The 14,519-nt window shown below is 46.2% G+C and overlaps 1 protein-coding gene across 1 annotated transcript in view; it reads left to right on the forward strand.

Annotated features, from left to right (window-relative positions):
- The window catches only part of rhbdl1 (rhomboid, veinlet-like 1 (Drosophila)), a 115,290-nt gene that overhangs the window by 50,878 nt on the left and 49,893 nt on the right, over positions 1-14,519 (forward strand). The window contains exons 3-5 of the mRNA XM_034194428.1: positions 3,238-3,462; positions 4,286-4,434; positions 5,152-5,264. Of these exons, the coding sequence (XP_034050319.1) occupies positions 3,238-3,462; positions 4,286-4,434; positions 5,152-5,264 (487 nt within the window). The remainder of the gene's footprint in view (positions 1-3,237; positions 3,463-4,285; positions 4,435-5,151; positions 5,265-14,519) is intronic.

A 14,519-nucleotide genomic window follows, 5' to 3' on the forward strand; every position in this document is an offset into this window, starting at 1 on the left:
AGAAAATGCACCTCAAATCTGTTCAATTGCCAGGTAGATTATTATAAATATAACCACTTCCATGGAGGAAAACAGCTTTATTTGTAGTCCGTCTTACTGTAGGTTACCCTCATTTATAGATATTGACCCACACTTTGTGTCCCGGTGCCCCTCGGTCTGTTCACATATAATGAGTGTATACCCAGCAGCACACTAACTGGTACTCATGGTGCTTGTACATGCTAAAAATAAAAGATGCGCAGCAGAAAACACAAGGGAAGCACGTCATAAGAGGAAAGCAATGACAGATTGTAGGAAAAGTGTTTCCCTCTGTGTGCTGTGCATCAATGATTTTTTTAGCACACATGATCATGATAAGTACCAGTTATGTGCACCCCTGTATATATATCACTGGACTAACTGCTGGCATGCTGTGCAGTGATATGATTAAGCAGGTGCACATCAGGTCCCGGGTCTGAGCACGGTTTGAAAAAAAAAAACAAAAACAAATGGCTGGGCTTTTAATCCTGGAACTACGGTACCCACTTCCCTCAAAACGGCGAGTATTAGTGCTGAACTTAATTTTGTACCTCTGTTACTGGGCATGTCAATCCAGAAGGCTCCATCGGGTACATGTGAGGGGTTTTTAAAGAAAATGCATTGCAGTCGGACAGGATGTTTTGTCCGATGTGAGTGAAACAAAATCCGCTATAAACAGTGCTTATTACATGGAAAACCAAACAAAAACATTGGGACTTTTGTTTTTGTCCGATGAAGGTTTAGGCAAGTTTTACTATATATATGTGTGTAAATGTGTAACGTGCACACAGCTGATGCACACCTGACCCCTTTCTCTTCTCTGCAAACTAACTCATTTCTGAAAGCATCATTCTCATCGTAACTCATAAGATGATTGACTATAATTACCGCCCAGTTGTTCTCTCAGGAGCTATACTGTTGTTTTTTTTTTTTGTTTTTTTTTTTGGTCTGCTGGTATCGCAGTCCTCTGAGTCATGCGTGCTTGTTATCTGTAAGGTTATACACATATTAACTTCGAAGGATTCCTGCTGCAGACAGCTGGCAAAACGGCAGAATTTGCAGCAGCAGCCCTGATACAAAATAAGTCTGTGCAGTGATCCTGTTGGTGCTGTGCCGCAGCTGTCAGAACGGTGGCATTAGGGTAGTTTTCATCCTAAGCCTCTATTAAAGGAACTTATTGAGAGTTGGTGCTGCGGGCTGCTGCAGAGCTCTGGCTCACTTGGCAAACGTGGTGTCTCTGATAACGTAAATGCACATCAGCTCGACTCGCACAGTTTCTCCATTTCCGCTCACCAATTGATTACTTTATAAGGGCAAAATCACTCCAACGGCCTATTTGTTACGGGGTCCAAGGTTCGGTTGACCCTGCGGGTGGATGTACAAAACATTTCTTTGCCTCGCTTAAACTGAGAGCAGCGTTTTCATTATATCAGTCATGAATATTCATCTGTAGTTCTCTCATCTCTTTCATTCTAAAAAGAATATGAGTGTACTATTTCTGCACCTGGCGTAGCTTTGTTTTGACTTGTATTTGCAGAGATATATGTAGAAAAGAGATTTCTTTACTTTAATAATAGTAGTTAAAGAAAAACAGCATTCGTACAAGCACAGTACTCTTTTTCTGCTCATTTAGGCACTAATCAGAACACAATCTTCAGCTGCCACTCATCTCAACAGAGTTTTACCAAACATCTTTATCTTTGTGTCAGACTGGCTGGTGGGACTGTTACAGCACACAGAGGAAATCTGAGCCGCTGTAAAATGCTTATTAATCATCCTATTCAAAAAACATTTGTTCAGTTACTTCATAGTCGATATGTATAAAAAAAAATCTAATTGTTCAAAAATGTAAAAGTTCAGAGATGGCTGAACTTGACCTATTTAAAGAGGTTAAAAAGTCACATTCTGTTTCATTCTGTTCTGTTTTTTGAGGAGCAAGGGTGACAGCCATAGTCAGTGGCTGGTCTAGCTAGCTGCAAACTCCATTTCGTTTGTGTGTAAATGTAACCTCTTTGTCATATATTATGTAAAAGCTAGCAAGAAACAAACACTTATAAGACTAAAAATGCTGTTTTTGTAACCTGATAACACCTCTGGAGTGATTTATAAGGCATTTTGCGGATGTTAGCGTGATCACATCACAGGCTGGTCTAGCTAGCTACAAACTCTGTTTGTGTGTAAATATAACCTCTTTGTCATTTATTATGTAAAAGCTAGAGAGAAATAAACACTTATAAAACTAAAAATGCTGCTTTTGTAACCTGATAACACCTCTGGAGTGATTTACAAGGCATTTTGTGGATGTTAGCATGATGAGATCACAGGCTGGTCAGGCTAGCTACAAACTACGTTTGTTTGTGTGTAAATATAACCTCTTTGTCATTTATTATGTAAAAACTAGTGAGACGTAAACACTTATAAAACTAAAAAACACTGCTTTTGTAACCTGATAACACCTCTGGAGTGATTTACAAGGCATTTTGCGGATGTTAGCGTGATCACATCACAGGCTGGTCTAGCTAGCTACAAACTCTGTTTGTGTGTAAATATAACCTCTTTGTCATTTATTATGTAAAAGCTAGAGAGACATAAACCCTTATAAAACTGAAAACGCTGTTTTTGTAACCTGATAACACCTCTGAAATGATTTACAAAGCATTTTGCAGATGTCAGCATGCATGCTAACTTCTGCTAACTCAAAGCTAACTTCCATTCTTGTCAAAAGCTTATGTATATGCACACGCACACCCTCCTGAAGACACCATTAAAATGTTACTATTGTTTATGATTGATAGATTGATTGATAGAGTGGCTTTATTGAACAAATTGTACGTAAGACAATAGGATTGTAATAATTTATATATTTGAATATATACTTTGCACTGGGATACTAATTAAGCAACTGCCAATCATAAAGAAGACAATGCTCATATGGCCGTGGGTATTTTAGCACTGCATTATTTTTTAATTAGTCTACATGTGGGTCATTCACTGAAAGATATCGTTTTTGGTGACCTCACACATCGTGCAACAACTTCTACAACTTAAAACAGGGTCTTTAAGCTCCACAATGGTCAGTTGCTTCAAAGAAAAATCATGCATTTCATTTGGGATTCTGCACAATTCATGTAGTATAGTTTGAAGATGCTGTTTAGGACTTCAAAAGAATATACCTGCCTTTTTTGTTTGTTTGTTTGTTTGCTTGTTTGTTTCCCACAGATGAACAGCAAGCGCTCCAGCAGTTTCCGGCGAGCCATCGCCAATGGCCGCCGCACTCTGCAGAGGGAGATCCTGCTGGACGAAACGGGACTGGGCTTGTACAAGCGTTTTGTGCGATATGTGGCCTATGAGATCCTGCCGTGCGAGACGGACCGACGGTGGTACTTCCACCAGAACCGCCTGTGTCCTCCACCCGTCTTCATCGCCGTTGTCACCATTGTCCAGGTGAGACAGGACGCAACGTCAGCCACTTGAACCAAGGTAGTTGTGCTACGACAGCCCCTCATACTCAGGTGTTCCTCAAACATTTATGGCCTGCAGTGTTCTGCTGCAGCTCACAATGCTGACTTCAGACTTGCTCGGATCAGATCCGATGAAAAGACTTTGGGCATTTTAATGCCCACCTGATATGAGCTGGTATCCCGTTTGGGGAGTTGGCTGTTTAGTGGGAACATTTAATACCATTCCTCCAAGCTGAAAGCCTCAGTCAGCCTGGATGCAGGTTTTAATTTAGTTATTTATTTTGCAGCTGCTGATTTGAAACAGGGAATGGGGTCATTAATCCCTCTGCCCACCACCGTGGCATTAATTGTCCTGTTATTGTTAGCAAGTGTTATGCATGATGAATGTAAAAAGAAAACCACTAATACAGAACGCTTTGAGCAGCAGAAGATAACCTGCAGCTGCTTCCCAGAACTTCATCAGTTACACTGAAACCAGCATAACCATGAGGGGGGGCAAGCAGTGTTCTTATAAAGGCAATGAATGTCTGTAATGACAATGAGGATATTATAATAATAATAATAATAACGGTTCACATTCATTTAATTCACAGAGACAACGAGTCATTAGTCTATGAAAGGAAATTAATGGAATGGAACCAGATTTGTGCTGCTTTTTTTTAATACTGTGTGCAGTAATTGTCTCCAAGCATCAGATTATTCCAGCTCAGACAGCCTCAGAAAACAAAATGTTCTGCAGGCCACGTCCATGTGCAAGAATTCACGTGGTGACAGTTTTGTGTCATTCCTCTGTCTGTGTGTTGCAGATTATTGTGTTCATGAGCTACGGCATCATGCTAAACAAGTGGGTTCTGCAGACCTACCAGCCAGACTTCATGAAGAGTCCCCTAGTCTATCATCCCGGCCACCGCGCCCAAGTGTGGCGCTTCTTCAGCTACATGTTCATGCACGTCGGGTGTGTTCACAAACCCCCGTGTTGATTCCTGCATGAAAACACCCAAAGGACCGTAAACTCCAACCCAAGGCAACTGCAGTCATCATGGCTCCTGTCTGCCCAACATCCAGCGTGCACGTTCTTTAAATACCAGATGTACCTGCGCGCATCTTGTCAGCATCTAGTGCATTGCTGCGGTGAAGCAGCAGAACGTGATTACACCATGGACCACCAAAACCCTGATCTAAAGTCAGCTATAGAGTTTGTATGCCGCCATATTCAGATATACCGTACACTAGTAGGTTCACGATGCGTAACGCTCTGCTTGCACACACTTAGGGATGCGCATATAGCGCATCAAAGTCCAACAACATTGGTTGGTGCACATTGTTTTCAAGTTAATGACAGATGACACTTTGATTGGTTTATTTCATGTTAAAACATGCCCGTGACTAATTAATTCATTATGTTGCATATACAGATCTATGAACCAACACAGAGGACGCGCTATTATTGTTGCTTGATTTTGCCGAGATTTGTAGTCAGCCGTTAAGACATATACACAGGCAGTGTTCATTCTTTTTTTACTTTTTTTAGTTGTGGCACTGTCATATTCCAGAAAGCATTCACTTTATGAAGACACACCCAAAATGCACTGGTGCTGTGCGCCATGGATCATCAAGATAATGGCCATCAGTGATTATAGTGTTTGAACCTCTTTCTCTTCTTTCTCCTCAGACTGGAGCAGCTGGGGTTCAACGCTTTACTCCAGCTGATGATTGGCGTTCCACTGGAGATGGTCCACGGCATCTTACGAATAAGTCTGCTGTACATGGCAGGAGTACTTGCCGGTGAGTGTCACTGAGATGGTGCTATAAAATATATCTCGGTATGTAAACATAAGCAGCAGACTTAAGAGAATGTTTGGATATATTTACCTCTGCCAACAGTTGGAGGTGGTTATGTTTTCACGCCCTGTCTGTTTGTCTTTCTGTTTGCTTGATTGTGAACAGCCTGGAGCCCACAATGTTCCATATATCATTATGAAATTTTTACTGAAGATTCATATCCTGATAGACAAGAACTGATTCAATTTTAAAGGCTATAGGTCAAAGGGAAAAGTCAGGAAAAACTTAGAAAATTGGAAAAATCCCAATCCTTTAACATTGAACAAATATTAAAAAAAAATCATAACTGTCAAAAAAGATCCAATTTCTTTCAGAGTTGACAGCATTATGTAGGATGGTATCCTTTATCGACAGACGAAGTTTGATCCGGATCTGATCCAGATTACAGATTTTGTGGCCATTTAAATTTAACATTGAAAACCCCATTTAATATATATTTTACATTATATCTTAACTAACATGCCCCAATCACTGTCATATTTGAAAGTGCGGTGCAGACTGGCACTCACTATCACCTGACAAAGTTTGATCCGGATTTGATCCAGATTACAGATTTTGTGGCCATTTAAATTTAACATTGAAAACCCCATTTAATGTATATTTTATTTACATTATATCTTAATCAAACATGCTCCAATCACTGTCATATTTGAAAGTGAGGTACAAACTGGCACTCACTATCACCTGACAAAGTTTGATCCGGATCTGATGTGGATTGTGGCTTTTTTGGACATTTGAATTTAATATAGAAAACCCCATTTAATATATATTTTACATTATATCTTATTCAAACATGCTCCAATCCCTATCATATTTGAAAGTGAGGTGCATACTGGCACTCACTATCACCTGACAAAGTTTGATCTGGATCTGATCTGGATTGTGGATTTTGTGGACATCTGAATTTAATATAGAAAACCCCATTTAATGTATATTTTACATTATATCTTATTCAAACGTGCTCCAATCCCTCTCATATTTGAAAGTGTGGCGCAGACTGGCACTCACTATCACCTGACAAAGTTTGATCCGGCTCTGATCTGGATTGTGGATTTTGTGGACATTTTGCATTATATCTCAATAAAAAGTGCCTCAATCACTCTCATTTGTGACAATGAGGTGCAAACTGGCACTCTCAATGAATAGACTAAGTTTGATCCACATCTGATCCGTGATGCAGATTTAGCGGATATTTGATTTTAAGTTAACGTTGAAAAGCCCTTTTGATCTATATTTTGTATTATATTTTAGTTTATGAAAAGCCACTTCTAACAGGACTTTGACCTTTAAAAAAGAAAGAATTTTTTCTTTTTCCAAAGAAAAAATTTGCGGAATTGGAAACTATTGTTGGCGGAGATTTGCGCTCTACTTCATTGACAGTATAATATGAGCTGTTCCTTTCCTATAAGAGTTATATCACCACACTGCTTCGTTGTCTATCAGTTGGCAGCACACATATGCTGACTTAGCGTGTTTTATTTTAATTACTGTTTGCATACTCTGCTACTCAGATTCTTTGTTTGATTTGCATTTTGTGAGGGCGTCATCATTTTTCAATGACATGCATTGTGTTTGTTTTGTTCTTACACTCAGCAGCAGTTTTATTTGCGCATCACAATGAAAAAAGTAACACTGAGAATGTGTACATCTGCCAGTCCTTCAGTTTTGTGTTGGGATTAACAGCATTATTGTGTGTTACAATACAGCAGCTTAATTAAGTCCATCTGCCTGAATGTGTATTTCATGAGCATATCTGGATCTGCAGACTCTGCAGACATGCATGACATCATCACTGTATCTGGTTTAATTAAATGAAATATGTACCAAACTATTTAAAAAATATCCAAATAAGTTATCATGATGTTGCCAATTTTTATATAAAATATAGAATAAATAACTTTCTCTTAAGGTGGCATGTATAACTCAAAAATTTTAAATACCAGTTGAGCCATAAGAAGGAATTATCAGAATTAATTCAAATACAAGATTAAAATATAATGAAGGTGTGTCAGCTCAGCTTTAAATGAGACATAATTATGTGGGCAAATATGTAAAGTTTGACAACTTTCTTTTCATTCTTTCAAATCAATAATTTGTTAAATTTAATTACATTAAATTCTACCTGGCTTCAGGTAGAATTTGTTGAAGAATTTTTCTCAAGTATTTTTAAAGAAGGGACATTGAAATTCATCACCGTATCATCTTTATCACAGCATGTACAATTTTTGTTTATATTATTAACATTAAAGTGACAGGTAAATTATGTTCACCACATCAGTATTACATACGTATATGATCTCAAAGGAAAGTCGAGCAAGATGAGATATAGTTCAGTTTTGAGTTTGGATTTGATTAAACTGTTATTATGAATTCCAGAAGCCTAAGTTTGCTGATTTATGACACCAAAATTACATAAGGACTGTTTCACTGCCGCACTGTTGGGGTTTGGGTCTGTCATAGCCTGCAATAATGGGGTGGACAATCAAGTGGAACCTCTACCTCGAACCTCCGATGTTCTGATCTACGACGGCGTTTTAGGGCCACATTGAACTTCTTTTTTTTAGACTTCAAGAATAAAGTCATAATCTTACGAGAATAAAGTCATAATTTTAAGACTTTGAGAATGAAGTCGTAATATTACAGGAATAAAGTCGTAATTTTACGAGAAAAAAAAGTCGTAATTTTACGAGAATAAAGTTGTAATATTATGAGAATAAATTTGTATTTTTACGAGATTAAAGTCATAATATTACGAGAATAAAGTCATAATATATTATTTAGACTTTTTTCTTGTAATATTATGACTTTTTTCTCGTAAAATTACGACTTTATTCTCGTAATATTATGACTTTTTTTCTAGTAATATTACGACTTTATTCTCGTAATATTACGACTTTATTCTTGAAGTCCCCCCCCCCAAAAAAAAAAAAAAATTCAATGTGGCCCTAAAACTCTGTCGTACTGATCAACATCCAAACTTAATAAATTCATAACTGGACTATTTCCCAGTGAGTACTACACAGACTGTCCACAGGATGTGTGCTCTCAAAAATCAGTATATAAACCCTTCTGAGCAAAAGCATCCTTGATTGGAAGGTTTATAATCGATAGTTTTTGTGCAGGGGTGGTGGCCAGGGGTGGTTAGTGCGCTTGGTTTCGGTGCAGAAGGTTCCTGGTTCAAATCCCACCCCTGCTACATTTTGCAAGAGTTGCGTCAGGAAGGGCATCCGGCGTAAAACTTGTGCGAATTAAACATGCAGATCCACATTTGGATTTGTATTTGCTGTGGCGACCCCGAGTGCAAAACAAGGGAGCAGCCGAAAGAACTTACTATAATTGATACATTTTGTCAGGTGTCAGGGGCGCTACCAGGAATTGTGGGCCCCATGTAAAGAAATCTTACTGGGCCACCCCATATTATTTTGTCAGTATTATAATTGTATTAGGGTTTCTCTCTGGCCCCCTGTCAATCATGGGCCCCAAGAATCCTTCTCCGTATTCTCCCCTTTTCGGCACCCCTAGTTTTCGTAACATATGGATATATGGAGGTCATATTTTTCCTCACTTGAGCAGAATCTGGAAATCAAGGTTGCTGACGTGATTTGGGCACTTCAGGTCAGTTTGCATGCTTTAAGGGTACACATGTTAAGAATTTGGGGAAATAAATCCAGTGTGGTTTTTTTGGCTTGTCATCCAACCTTTTGAAATCTGTACGATTCCATCTCTATTGACAAGGAACCTCTATTAACGTCTGTGTGCAGACTGCAGATGTGTAATCTACACTGATTGCGTAATCTCACAGCAGTTTTTCAGTTTGTGCACATTTGTCGAGGTCGTATCGTTGTCACTCGGGACTATCTGTTGTGTGGGCCGCTGAAGAGGAGGTACTGCTGGCCCACCACCACCAGAGGGCGCCCTGCCTGGAGTGCGGGCTCCAGGCACCAGAGGGCGCTGCCACCTTATGGGAGCAGCCTGGGTGACAGCTGTCACCCATCACTGGACACAGCTGTTCCACTCAGCACAGAGGTATATCAGTAGGACGGCGTCTCCACCTCAGTGCCCAGATATCGCCTTAAGATAAAGGTAACGTTCTCTGCTGTACTTCGTACATTATTATATTGTCTTTCTTGTTGAGCATTGCAGGACAGCTGTTTACAAGAAGCCATAGCTTCAGATAAGTACTCACCTTCCTGCAGCATTGTGACGTGAGGTGGAGGCGACTTCTCCCCTCCTCTGTGTTACTGGGTGCAGCCGCACCCACACCTGTGTGTCTACTGTTTTCTTGCCAGCAGTACCGGATCCGACGAGCGGAGGCAGTGGCCACCTGGGAATTCGGGACTTGGCGGTTCCAGTACTTCCAGGGTTCGGTGGCAGAGGAAACCCGGGTGGTTCCGGTTCGACTTGGACGGACGTCTCCTACCTTCGGGCCTGCCCACACGACACCAGTGGAATTCGGCTTACCTCCACATTGTCAATTGTTGTATTAGTTGTGCACGTTTCACAACAGTAAAACCTTGTTAGTCACCTTCTCCATTGTCCGTTCATTTGCGCCCCCTGTTGTGGGTCCGTGTTCCTACACTTTCACAACAGGATATCTCGGCCAGCGTCATGGATCCCGAAGGGCGTCAACCGGCTGTTGAACGGCCAATGGAAGAACAGGGCGCGTCGGCGTCTTCGGGAGGGGTAATCGGTGAGTTGCAGCGGATCCTCACCGCTTTCACCACTCGGATCGATTTAATGACCGAGCAGCACGTTCTCCTAAACCGCAGGGTGGAGGCTCTCGCCGCACAAGTGGAAGCGCGCCCTCCGGGCGCCGCTGCGGCTCTCCCTCCCGAGGACCCTGCGCGTGATAGTGACGTTCCATTGGTCGTTCAACGGTCCCTTCCTCCGTCCCCAGAAGCTTACATAAGCCCTCCAGAACCGTACGGAGGCTGTGTGGAGATGTGCGCGGATTTTCTGATGCAGTGTTCGCTCGTCTTCGCACAGCATCCCGTGATGTACGCGACTGACGCTAGCAAAGTAGCTTATGTAATAAACCTGCTTCGTGGGGAGGCACGCGCTTGGGCTACAGCGCTCTGGGAGCAGAACTCACGGCTCCTTCATACATACGATGGGTTTGTGCGGGAGCTCAGAACAGTGTTCGACCACCCCAATAGAGGAGAGACCGCTTCAACCGCGCTACTGTCAATGAGACAGGGGCGTCGGAGTGCAGCTGCCTATGCAGTCGCCTTCCGCATTGCGGCGGCGAGATCCGGCTGGAATAGCACTGCCCTCCGCGCCGCCTTTGTAAACGGACTGTCACTGGTCCTAAAAGAGCATCTGGTGGCGAAGGACGAACCGCGGGACTTAGATGGGCTCATCGATCTGGTCATACGACTCAACAACCGGTTAGAAGAACGGCGTCGGGAACGAGGCGAAGGGCGTGGCCAGGCACGCGTCGTCCCTCTCCCTTCCGGTTCCGACCGAGCTCCGCCCTCCCCACGCTCCTCTGTTCCTGCGCTCCGTGCGCCTACGGCTCCCCCTGCTGACGAAGCTATGGACACGAGCAGGGCAACATTTAGGGCACCTGGAGCACAAAGGAGGCGGGCCTATGGAGCTTGTTTTGTTTGTGGCTTGAGTGAGCATCTTGCAAACGACTGCCCCGAGCGGTTAAACGCCAACGCCCGCCCCTAGAGACTGGGCCAGGGGTGGGCCAAAACATTCACGTGGGACACACCCACATTGCCACACGACTCCCAGTCACAATCCTGTATGAGGATTCAACCCTGAAGGCCCCAGCACTGGTGGACACGGGCTCTGAAGGGAATCTGCTAGACAGCAGATGGGCCAGGGAGATAGGGCTCCCTCTGGTGGCTCTTACCTCGCCTGTACAGGTTCGGGCACTAGATGGCTCCCTACTCCCACCGATCACACATAAGACACCTCCAGTAACTCTGGTGGTGTCAGGTAACCACCGGGAGGTGATCGAGTTCTTTGTGACTCAGGCCACCTCCCGTGTGGTTCTGTGTTTTCCCTGGATGCTAAAGCACAATCCCCGGATCGATTGGCCGTCCGGGGTAGTGGTACAGTGGAGCGAGACCTGCCATCGGGAGTGTCTAGGTTCCTCGGTTCCTCCCGGCTCCCACGCTAAGGAGGAGGTCCGAGTCCCGCCCAATCTGAAGGCGGTGCCGGCGGAGTACCATGACCTCGCTGACGTGTTCAGCAAGGATCTGGCTCTCACGCTTCCTCCCCACCGCCCGTATGATTGTGCCATTGATTTGGTTCCAGGCAGTGAGTTCCCATCCAGTAGACTGTACAACCTCTCATGGCCGGAACGCGAATCAATGGAGACCTACATCCGGGACTCATTAGCTGCCGGGTTGATCCGGAATTCCACCTCCCCGATGGGTGCTGGTTTCTTTTTTGTGGGTAAAAAAGATGGCGGGCTTCGTCCATGCATTGATTACAGAGGGTTGAACGAAATCACGGTTCGCAACCGATACCCATTGCCCTTGTTGGATTCAGTGTTCACCCCCTTGCATGGAGCCAAAATCTTCACCAAGCTTGATCTTAGGAATGCGTATCATTTGGTTCGGATCCGGAAGGGAGACGAATGGAAGACGGCATTTAACACCCCGTTAGGTCATTTCGAGTACCTGGTCATGCCGTTCGGTCTCACTAATGCTCCCGCGACTTTCCAAGCATTGGTAAACGATGTCTTGCGGGACTTCCTGCACCGGTTCGTCTTCGTGTATCTAGACGATATACTCATCTTTTCCCCGGATCCTGAGACTCATGTCCGGCATGTCCGTCAGGTCCTACAGCGGTTGTTGGAGAACCGCCTGTTTGTGAAGGGCGAGAAGTGTGAGTTCCACCGCACTTCTTTGTCCTTCTTGGGGTTTATCATCTCCTCTAACTCCGTCGCCCCTGATCCGGCCAAGGTTGCGGCGGTGAGAGATTGGCCCCAACCCACAAGCCGTAGGAAGCTGCAACAGTTCCTCGGCTTTGCTAATTTCTACAGGAGGTTCATTAAGGGCTACAGTCAGGTAGTTAGCCCCCTGACAGCCCTGACCTCACCAAAAATCCCCTTCACCTGGTCGGATCGGTGCGAAGCCGCGTTCAAGGAGTTGAAACGGCGCTTTTCATCTGCACCAGTTCTGGTGCAGCCCGATCCTAGCCGCCAGTTAGTGGTTGAAGTGGATGCCTCGGACTCAGGGATAGGAGCGGTGCTCTCCCAGAGCGGGAAGACCGATAAGGTCCTTCACCCGTGTGCCTATTTTTCCCGCAGGTTGACCCCCGCTGAACGGAACTATGACGTCAGCAATCGGGAACTCCTTGCTGTGAAAGAGGCCCTCGAAGAGTGGAGACATCTGTTGGAGGGAACAGCCGTGCCATTCACGGTTTTCACTGACCATCAGAACCTGGAGTACATCAGGACCGCCAAGCGGCTGAACCCCAGGCAAGCCCGCTGGTCACTGTTCTTTGGCCGTTTTGACTTCCGGATTACCTACCGTCCCGGGACCAAGAATCAAAGATCGGATGCATTGTCCCGGGTACACGAAGACGAAGTCAAAACGGAACCGTCGGATCCCCCGGATCCCATCATCCCGGAGTCCGCTATCGTGGCCGCCCTCACCTGGGACGTGGAGAAGACCGTCCGGGAGGCCCTGACCCGTGACCCGGACCCCGGAACCGGACCAAAGAACAGACTCTACGTCCCACCGGAAGCCAGAGCTGCAGTACTGGACTTCTGTCACGGTTCTAAGCTCTCCTGTCACCCTGGGGTGCAAAGGACCGTGGCAGTCGTCCGGCAGCGCTTCTGGTGGGCGTCCTTGGAGGCCGACGTCCGGGACTACGTCCAGGCCTGTACCACCTGCGCCAGGGGCAAGGCCAACCACCAAAAGACCTCAGGGTTGCTACAGCCGCTGCCCGTCCCACATCGCCCCTGGTCCCACATCAGCCTGGACTTTGTCACGGGCCTCCCGCCGTCCCAGGGAAACACCGTCGTCTTCACGGTAGTGGACCGTTTCTCCAAGGCGGCCCACTTCGTGGCCCTCCCGAAGCTACCAACGGCCCAGGAGACCGCGGACCTCTTGGTCCACCACGTCGTCCGTCTGCATGGGATACCATCAGACATCGTCTCCGGTCGCGGTCCCCAGTTCACCTTGCACGTCTGGAGGAGCTTCTGCCGGGAACTGGGGGCCACGGTCAGCCTCTCGTCCGGGTACCACCCCCAGACCAACGGGCAGGCAGAGCGGGCAAATCAGGAACTGGAGCAGACACTACGCTGTGTGACAGCCGCGCACCCGACGGCCTGGAGTACCCACCTGGCCTGGATCGAGTACGCCCACAACAGTCAAGTGTCGTCAGCCACCGGCCTCTCCCCTTTTGAGGTGTGCTTGGGGTATCAGCCCCCCCTGTTTCCGGTGGTTGAGGGAGAGGTCAGTGTGCCCTCGGTCCAGGCCACCTACGGAAGTGCCGTCGGGTGTGGCGTGCCGCCCGCTCTGCTTTGTTGAAGGCCCGGACGAGGGCGAAGAAACATGCAGACCGGCGGCGGGCCCCGGCCCCCAAGTATCGTCCTGGCCAGGAGGTATGGTTGTCCACCAAGGACATTCCTCTGCAGGTGGACTCCCCAAAACTCCAGGAACGATACATCGGACCTTTCAAAATCCTCAAAGTCATCAACCCCGCCGCAGTGAGGCTCCAGCTTCCGGCCTCGCTGCGGATCCATCCAGTATTTCATGTTTCCCGGATAAAACCCCATCACACCTCACCCCTCTGCACCCCGGGTCCGGCACCACCTCCTGCCCGGATCATCGACGGGGAACCGGCTTGGACTGTGCGCCGACTCCTCGACGTCCGTCGGATGGGCCGGGGTTTTCAGTACCTGGTGGACTGGGAGGGGTACGGTCCCGAGGAGCGCTCCTGGGTGAAGAAGGGCTTCATCCTGGACCCGGCCCTCCTGGCCGACTTCTATCGTCGCCATCCGGACAAGCCCGGTCGTGCGCCAGGAGGCACCCGTTGAGGGGGGGGTCCTGTTGTGTGGGCCGCTGAAGAGGAGGTACTGCTGGCCCACCACCACCAGAGGGCGCCCTGCCTGGAGTGCGGGCTCCAGGCACCAGAGGGCGCTGCCACCTTATGGGAGCAGCCTGGGTGACAGCTGTCACCCATCACTGGACACAGCTGTTCCACTCAGCACGGAGGTATATCAGTAGGACG

Source organism: Thalassophryne amazonica, chromosome 18 (assembly GCF_902500255.1).
Source record: "Thalassophryne amazonica chromosome 18, fThaAma1.1, whole genome shotgun sequence".
In the NCBI taxonomy this organism is placed as follows: domain Eukaryota; kingdom Metazoa; phylum Chordata; class Actinopteri; order Batrachoidiformes; family Batrachoididae; genus Thalassophryne; species Thalassophryne amazonica.